The sequence below is a fragment of the Propithecus coquereli genome, unplaced genomic scaffold, assembly GCF_000956105.1.
Source record: "Propithecus coquereli isolate 6110/MARCELLA unplaced genomic scaffold, Pcoq_1.0 Scaffold39, whole genome shotgun sequence".
In the NCBI taxonomy this organism is placed as follows: Eukaryota; Metazoa; Chordata; class Mammalia; order Primates; family Indriidae; genus Propithecus; species Propithecus coquereli.
The window spans coordinates 3,180,570-3,189,529 of NW_012149618.1; the positions used below are offsets into that span (position 1 = coordinate 3,180,570).

Consider the following 8,960-nt stretch of genomic DNA (forward strand, 5'->3'; position numbering starts at 1 on the left):
ATGCGGTGATGAAAATGCAGAAAAATAAGACAAGAGCTTGAGGATACCAGAGTCCTCTATGCATACTTGAAAGAAGGATCTAGTTGAAAGGGAAGAGTTGACAATGCTAAAGTCCCAGACAGAAGAGAATGGGAAACTATAATGACAACATGAATGTTTACTGTGGGCCAGGTGTTCCAATTGCTTTGGAACCCAAAGGGAGAAAAAGTTAATCTGAAGGGTAGGAACATCCTTTCTTTTGAGATTAGAACAAAGATTCTTAACCTCAACTTCCTGCAATTGTATGCTAAATTTGGTGGGTGAATGCATTTTTTTAATCCAAAAGAAGGTCCATAAATTGCTTTGGCTTTCTAAAAATAGTGTTTGAGCCCTCTCAAAGATAAAAGAATTGAGGTAGGATGAAAGATTAGTTTTAAAAATAAATACTTTGAGATGAAGAGATGAGAAAATGACAGGGCTTCTACCAGATGGCCTTCTTTCTCCAGTGAAGTAGGATTCGAGATTCCCTTTAAGGATAGTGAAATTTAGTGATTCTGACATTTCCAAATGCAGATGATTGATTCACCCTCCTCCCTCCATGATACAGGTCAAATGGCAGAGTGAACTTCCATCCTTCAGGTTCTGCGTTTCTTTTTCGCAGATCAGTGGCTCACCCAGAATTTACCATCCTTTCTTTCCACCTCCTCGCAGCCAATACAAATTCTTTCCAAATATCTTTTCAAGGTAGTCTTCTTTTCCGAAATTTACTATTTCGGATTCTAGATTTGACTCTTATCAACTCAACTTTCGGTAAATAGCTTAATGCCTCTGATTCAGTTTTTTGCATTTGTCAACTACCATTGATTAATAATTTCAATGAGTTCGTTCTTAGGAGAATCAAATGAGGTAAAATCTGTGAAAAATCTCTTGCAAAGTCTCAGCAAATATCGGTGCTGTGCAATCAGAAAGTGTTATAGCTATTAATCTTCGGTGTTAAGTCATTTTTAAAAGTTTTCTGAAGAACTGATGTCCTGCGCAGTCTCGTTCCAAAATAATAACAGTGGGTGGGCGCCCCTCTCGGATTGCGGCTATGTCTTTCGCTCCTTTTGTCTTTTCGTGGGATTAGAACTGTCATGGCGCCTTCAAGAAGAGGGAGGCGGCTTTCCCTTCGTCCAGCAGAATCATCGGGGGCACCTGGACTGGGCGCTGCGGTGGACAGAGAGACAAGCTGCAGTTGGGACCGAAAAGACAGAACGCTGGGAGAGGTGTCGGCCGACAGGCTCCAGAGGAGGAGAACGGTGAAGACTCTCCCAGCGAGCGCCCGGCCAGCCGGCACCGCCCACCCAGCCGCCTGTCCAATGGAAACCTGACGGCAGTGCGGCACCGCCCATCTGTTGGTCCGGACGCCGCGAGGGCGGGGCCCACAGTTCGGTTGCGCTGCGGAGCGCAGCTGTGAGGGAGTCGCTGTGATCCGGGGCCCCGGAACCCGAGCTGGAGCTGAAGCGCAGGCTGCTGGGCACGGAGTCGGGAGGTGAGCGCCCAGGGGAGTGAGGCCCGGGGGAGGGAGGGGCTCGCGAGCGGACGGAAAGATCGGCCTCCGAGGCCCGGGACAGTGGGACCTGGCAGGCGGGTGCTGAAGACGGCCGTGCTTACTCGGCAGTCCGGGCCCGCTGGGGCCCCGCCTGCCGGAGCCGAGGAGCCGCTTCAGCCCCGCAGCCCCTGCCCGGCCCACCCCGGCGTGGCGGTGGCGGCCCAGAATTCTGCGGGCGCGGGTCGGGAGGCCCTGGCGTTCGCTTGGAACTCCGGCGGCGAGAGGCGGGGCTCGGCGGGCGGGGGCGGGGGCGGGGGCGGCGGTCGCGGCCCGGCGGCCTGCGGAAGCGCCGTAGCCCAGCCGGGCCTGCTCGCGGGGCGGCGCGCCGACTGCGCGGGGGCGTGGCCTGCGCCCTGACGGCGCTGCGGGGCCGGCCTTTGATGAGGTGGCCGCCGCTCGCTCCCCGGCCCTTGCCAGACGGGCCGGCTGGGCGCTCGCGCGGGCCGCTGCTCCCTCCCAGGCTCCGGGCAGCGCGACCTGTTGGAGTGAGACATTCAAGGGCCTTCTTCCTCTCTTGAGTTTGCTTTAGTTCCGACTGGACGGTCCTGCGGATCTCAGAGGCCCTGTTTGGTCCGCTCAGGGTGAGGACAGCCGAGAGGCCTGTGGCCTGCAAGCTGTTGCGGAGGAGTTGACACGCGGAGGGGCTGCAGTCCAATAAATGAAAGTCTTGGAGAAAAACTTTGCAGGATGCCTCAACATTGCTCCGAAGTGAACATACTACACTTCTCTGGGTGGCTGGAGGCGGCGAGGAGATTCCCTTTATGGGCGTGGCGTAAATGGGCTTTTCCATATGTGATCTCTTTTAAACCTCTCAACAACTCCGAGGCAAATCTCCCAGTGTTGCAAAGGTTTCTTCATCAGTAGGAGTGCTGGAGAGTCTTGGGCCCTGCCCTCATTTTGCCTACGTGGAAAAGATTGGGGAAGCAGGGGACAAGCACCTTCCAAGAGCATCTGTCTATCTTTGTGACTGACGAAAGTTTGGGTTTTCCTGTGATGCCCTACTGTGGATTAGTTGTCTGTGCCCAGGGTCCAGAAGTTTCTTTAGAGCCCATTGGCTACAGCCTTCCTGTGTTAGAATTCCACTGGTATTTCCTATTGTAGTCTAGCTGGGAGTTTTACTTAGCTGTACAGATAGATTGTAGACTCATTCAGTGAATGTAGAAAGTAACTGATGTGGACTTTCTTACCATCTTTTTAGCTACTTTTCAGGAGAAGAAAAAGGAAAATGATCTCTAACTCATTTTCTGGTAGCTTACTAAAACATACAAGGAGTAGTTTTTCCTGGTTGGCTGAGTTAATCTCTAGGATAGGCAAGGACCTAGAAAACAACATGCGGAAAGAGTATCTTGCCGGATTTTCTCTGTAATGCCTTATTGCTCTTTGGTATTTACTAGAATGTCATGTAATAAAAATCTCCTGACTTGAGTTAAACAATGTAGATTGGGGGCAGAAATAGGCAGTATTAGCATTAGAGAGTTCTAAAAAGAAATGTGTGCTTTTCAAAAGATTGTTGTTGATTGGAGGTGTCTGGCATTCTGAATTGATTTAGAGGAGCAAATTTACTTTCCAGGATATTACTTTTACACTGGAGAGTACTCCCTTCAGCCTAGCTCACACAGGTTCCAGCCCCTTCACAGCTTTGTTCTCAGAGATATGGAATAACATTCATTGGTTATCTTGTGACTTTTTGCATGAATTAATATTTACCTTTTGAGAATTCTTTTTCTTCAAGTAGTCATGCCTCTGAAAACAAATGTTATACTGTGTAATAACTTTTTCCTATAAAAGCTGTATCTTGAGTTATTTGTACTTGAAAGAAATACCTATGTCAGATCTAGTGGCCCAGAGAATGGAAACTTCAGAGCCTTTGAGCAATGTGAATGAAATGAAAACTGGAAGCTTAAAGTCTTAGATTTGTGGCTCCTTGAGTATGGCCTCTCATTTATTTTGTTCACTGTTGTATCTCAAGCACGTAGCTCAGGGCTTGGCCTACAATAAGTGCTTAAAACATTTGTTTAATGAATGAATGAAAAAAAATGTTGCTAACCAATACCCATTTGTCATACATCACAGAGAAGATGAGGTCATCAGGGGTGAAGTCACTAACCACTGCCAGTCACTGCACCCAAGGGTAGCCTCAACAATGAACTAGCAGGCTCATTCTGTGTATAGGAGGGATGGATAGTGAATGTCAAGGTTAGTTCTGGCTGTATAAATCAGCCAAGGGTTTCAGCTAGATAAGTTGGCTGAGGGTGCTGCAGTTCTACCCTTAGGGCTAACTCAGTGGAACATTTTGGAGTCTGGAGTCATCTGTTCTGAATAGCACCCACGTAGCTTAATTCTTGAACACGGTGCAAATAGAAGTACTTGGGGATTCAAAGGGAAGCCTATTGGATGAGTATTTGCGATGAAGGAATGGGCATCTGATTTTGCTGTTCATTTGGACCTTAATAAGTAGGGTTATATTGCCAAAAATCTTATGTTTGCTACTCCTGGGTGGGTCATCTTCAACTAAGATGGCTCTTATTCTCTAGACTAGAGTTAGGAGAGTATTAATGTTTCAGTATTTAGATAGGACTAATTCTGGTTTTGGATTTGAAGGAAACAAAAGGGGTGTTTTATTTTCTTTTGAACCCACAGAGGAGTTTATTAGGATTATTAAATCTTTATAGATCTATCCTGACCCTCTCCTGCACTTGTCCCTCTGTTCTTGCACCAGCCATTGCAGGCCTGAGCGTTCATTCCAGCATGTCGGAGGGGGAGTCCCAGACAGTACTCAGCAGTGGCTCAGACCCAAAGGTAGAATCCTCATCTTCAGCTCCTGGCCTGACATCGGTGTCACCTCCTGTGACCTCCACAACCTCAGCTGCTTCCCCAGAGGAAGAAGAAGAAAGTGAAGATGAGTCTGAGATTTTGGAAGAGTCACCCTGTGGGCGCTGGCAGAAGAGGCGAGAAGAGGTAAGGTGATGGTGCTGTCAGTCTTGGGAGAGTGAATTCTAAGAGGTGAAAACTGGAGGAGCCAAGTCTCACAGGGGCAGACCAAACTTCCAATAGGTTGGGGGCTAGGAGAAGATGAACATACAGAGTATTAAAATGGAGGGCTCATGAGGTAACTTTAATTTCCTCCCATTTGAATTTCTTCTCAGGTGAATCAGCGGAACGTACCAGGTATTGACAGTGCGTACCTTGCCATGGATACAGAGGAAGGTGTAGAGGTTGTGTGGAATGAGGTACAGTTCTCTGAGCGCAAGAACTACAAGCTGCAGGAGGTAGGTAATGGTGAAAGGATGCAGCCTGGGGGTCATTAGAACACTAGTGTTAAAGAGGAATTGGTGTTGAGAAGCTGACTACGAGAGAGTATATTGGGGTTAGATCATTTTTGGGGAGGGATAGAGAATGGTTTCTCAGGATTTAATTTACAGTGATTTGTGAACTCTGTTATTCCATTGTCTCTCTTGCTTGCAGGAAAAGGTCCGCGCTGTGTTCGATAATCTGATTCAGTTGGAACATCTCAACATTGTTAAGTTTCACAAATATTGGGCTGACATTAAAGAGAACAAGGCTAGGGTAAGAATTTTTCCCTATTATTTCCTGAGCTTACTACAAAGAAACTAGCTACATTTATTATTCCTTTTCTACTTCGAAGATTAAAACAAGATAGTTTTGAAACAATTGGAATCAGCCGCTTTGGTGATATGAGAGTAAGGCTTCAGCTACACCTATGCCTTTTGTCCGGTTGTAGATGGGGCAGAAATCAGTGAACTTTTGCTTCCTTCTTTACACAGCTTTTATTGTTCAGTAGTTTTCATTGTCTTATTTAGTCTAAGGAAGTGATGCTGAGAACAAAAGGAGAGAAACAAAAACCTTTCAAATTTAACATATTATCTGGGTTACAAGGAAAAGGATCTTTTCTACTATAAGGTCTTTTAGTAAGTGCTTTGCCTCCCCAGGTCATTTTTATCACAGAATACATGTCATCTGGGAGTCTGAAGCAATTTCTGAAGAAGACCAAAAAGAACCACAAGACTATGAATGAAAAGGTATGGAGGGAGAGCAGACAATGTTCTAGGCTGGTTTTGAGGGTTTTATAAAAATACATTAATTATGAAGCTGATCAGGAAGGGATGGAGGGAAATAGTGGGCGAGTTAAGAGAGGGAATTACTGCTGACCCTCGGACCAAACTCTGTTCCAGGCGTGGAAGCGCTGGTGTACACAAATCCTCTCTGCCCTAAGGTAAGTAGTATCTGGTTAGTTTCTTTCCCATATTTCCTGATTTTAGTTCCTCCAGACAGATTTCAGGGCACTACTCTGCTGTTTTATCCTGCCTCTCCCCACTTTCTCTGAGTCATATACTGTGAAAGATTAGGCCCCCTGCAGGTCTTTTAAAGGATTCATCCTAATGCTCTAACCATGACACTATCTCCTACCTTTTTCTCCTAGTGCTTATCTAGTTATTAAAGTCATCAGGCATAATGGAGATTCAAAGTGTGGGGATTATCTTTATGGTGACCAGGAGACCTGGCCCTTGTTCCTCTTAACCCTTGGGTTCCCCCTGCCCTTAATTTCCCAGTGGCCCCTCTAACAGCCCAGTGCCCCCACAGCTACCTGCACTCCTGTGACCCCCCCATCATCCATGGGAACCTGACCTGTGACACCATCTTCATCCAGCACAACGGACTCATCAAGATTGGCTCTGGTGAGGGGAGGGAGAGGTTCTGGGCAGGGAAGCCTCGGGAATTTGGGAACCATGGGGGTAAGATGAAAGGAATGGGGGAGACACAGCAGAATTCTGAGGTGTGGGCTGGTGATAAGGGAAAGGACCTTGCTAGGGGTAATTCATAGGGAGACACTAGTCAATTAGCAGAGAGAGGGTGAATAATCTTGTGCCTTTTGAAGGGAAACTGGGGTTAATACAGAGATATTGATAGGAGGCTGGGAAAGGGCAAGAGATGGGTGTGAGGTCTGATTTGAGCCCCTGGGGCCAGCCTTGCTAGAGGAAGTTCTAGGCTGTGCCTGCTGTGAGTGCTTTCATTTGCTGTGTATTTGTGTGCAGTGTACAACATTTCTGTGTGCTGTGTCTGTGTGTGGTTTGTGTGTCCATTTGTCTGGGGCTTGGCTGCTCCATCGCTCACAACTTTTCTCTGTTTTCCTCCCTCCCGCTTACGGGCTGCTCTGTTCCCAACAGTCTTTCATAGGATTTTTGCTAATGGTGAGAGCTCCCTCTGCCCCACTAGGGGCTCTGTTTGTGCTCCCTCTGCTCCCTTGGCAGCTGCCCAGTGCATGCAGTCGTGGGAGCGAGTCCTATTCCCCTCTCTCTCCTGCCTAATTATGCCTGCTTAGCTTCTGCCCTGCCAGCCCTCCACCTGCTTGCTCCTTCATAACCTGCTTGTTTCCTGTGGACTCTGCCTGGCTGGCCACTTACCTCCTGGATTCATATTCCCCTCATCATCAGGCTGGTTTCCCAAATCATATTGTGCTCCCAGATTCTCTGTGACTTGTAGTCATTGTTTATGATCTGAGTGAGTCCAGATTCGTCCCGACCCTGGTTCCTCATTCAGCCTTGTGGCAGGCAGTGTTAAAGAATTAGGGGGCAGAACAGGGTCTAAAAAGTTTTGGTGGATTAACAGTGAAACTGATTCAAGAGTTTTGGCTCAATTCTGAGCTATTTGTGAGTTTCACTCAGCAAAGGTGGGTAAGAAGGAGGCTGTCTCCTTGATTGTATGTTAATGCTTCTTATCCTTCTTTATCCAAGTTCCTGAGGTCTCCAGTTGTTGCAGATAGGGAGGGCTGTTGTGTTTTTATGTTCCTTGCAGGGTGGATGGAAAAACTAAAACCAAATATTTTCATGTGATCAGGGATTAGAAGTATGTGGGATTGGGGAAGGTGAACAGGTCACAAGTGAAAGTTTTTCCTTAGATTGTGTTGTTTCTTGACCAGCCCAAAGCCCCCATGTATCTGTTAGTGTGGTGCCTTTGTTGCTACTGGGTTAGGGACCTTAGGTGAGAGGCCGTAGGGCTAAGGAAGGGGACGTAGGTAGTGTCCATGTGTGATCTATAGTTCAAGATGGGAAAGGGGACAGGTTTGTGCCTGTTGAGAGTTAGAAGGAGACTTCAGGAGAGAATTTGGCTTTTGTGGATTTCTCTCTGGAGTGAGACTATGCTTTGTTGATGGTGGTCAGATTGTGGATATCTCCCCTATTCCCAGTGGCTCCTGACACTATCAACAATCATGTGAAGACTTGTCGGGAAGAACAGAAGAATCTACACTTCTTTGCACCAGAGTATGGAGGTGAGGCTTCTGGTTTCTCTGCTCTGTCCTCATCCTCCTGGTTTGGCACCTTGTGACCTGAGGTATACAAGTAGCATAACTGAAACTTCTGGTCCTTCTCTACTAGCATACCAAATGTTTGTCTTGTCTGTTCTTTTCTCCTTTCTTTCTTTCTCTTCTTTCTCTTTCTTTTCTTTTCTTTTCCTTTCTTTCTTTTTTTCTCTTTCTTCTGTTTTTTCTTTCTTTCCTTTCTTTCTTTCTTTCTTTCTTACATTTACACCAACCCCAGCCCCCAATCCTCTGATTAACCAAAGCCTTGTCTGTTTTTCCTAGAAGTCACTAATGTGACAACAGCAGTGGACATCTACTCCTTTGGCATGTGTGCACTGGAGGTGAGGAGACCAGAAGGGAAGGGGGAAAAAGAGGCAAATTAGAAGATCGAAGGGGAAATGGAGGGGAGGACCAGTTAAGGTACTGGTCTTGAGGGAGTGATTGTGGGAGCATTGAGGTTCTTAGGTTTCTACTTTGCTTTTTATTCCTCCTTACCACAGATGGCAGTGCTGGAGATTCAGGGCAATGGAGAGTCCTCATATGTGCCACAGGAAGCCATCAGCAGTGCCATCCAGCTTCTAGAAGACCCATTACAGAGGGTAAGGATCATCAGGATCACTCCCTCCTTAACTGACTTTCAAATGTCTTCAGGTTTTTTCTTCCTTTCTATGTACTGGGAATATGCTGTCTTGTAAGAGCAAGGGAACATAAAGCAGAAAGGACAGACAAAACCTGTAAACATTCCTCAGGAGGTGCCTACCATTAGCTTAAGATTGATAAGACTGGAGTTAAACAGTTGTGTGTTGGCCAAGCACACTGGCTCACGCCCCCAGTACTTTTGACTTTTGGAGGCCCAAGCGAGAGGATTGCCTGAGGCTGGGAGTTGGAGACTCCCCTGTGCAATAGTGAGACCCTGTCTCTACAAAAAAATTTAGAAATTATCTGGGCGTGGTGGCACACGCCTGTAGTCCCAGCTACTCGGGAGGGTGAGGCAGGAGGATTGCTTGAGCCTTGGAATTTGAGGTTTAGTGAGCTATGATCACTCCACTGCACTCCAGCTTGGGCAGTGCA

At 47.0% G+C, this 8,960-nt stretch overlaps 1 protein-coding gene across 5 annotated transcripts in view; it reads left to right on the forward strand.

Moving 5' to 3' along the window:
• The first annotated feature begins 1,404 nt into the window (after positions 1-1,404).
• The window catches only part of NRBP1 (nuclear receptor binding protein 1), an 11,088-nt gene continuing 3,532 nt past the window's right edge, over positions 1,405-8,960 (forward strand). Inside the window, exons 1-11 of one of the 5 annotated variants that reach the window (XM_012652521.1) lie at positions 1,427-1,510; positions 2,090-2,151; positions 4,290-4,528; positions 4,717-4,839; positions 5,036-5,137; positions 5,521-5,610; positions 5,764-5,804; positions 6,173-6,267; positions 7,776-7,859; positions 8,172-8,230; positions 8,390-8,488. In XM_012652521.1, the coding sequence (XP_012507975.1) occupies positions 4,319-4,528; positions 4,717-4,839; positions 5,036-5,137; positions 5,521-5,610; positions 5,764-5,804; positions 6,173-6,267; positions 7,776-7,859; positions 8,172-8,230; positions 8,390-8,488 (903 nt within the window). In that variant the 5' untranslated portion in view covers positions 1,427-1,510; positions 2,090-2,151; positions 4,290-4,318. The other 4 variants (XM_012652520.1, XM_012652519.1, XM_012652522.1 and 1 more) reach the window with 4 other exon arrangements.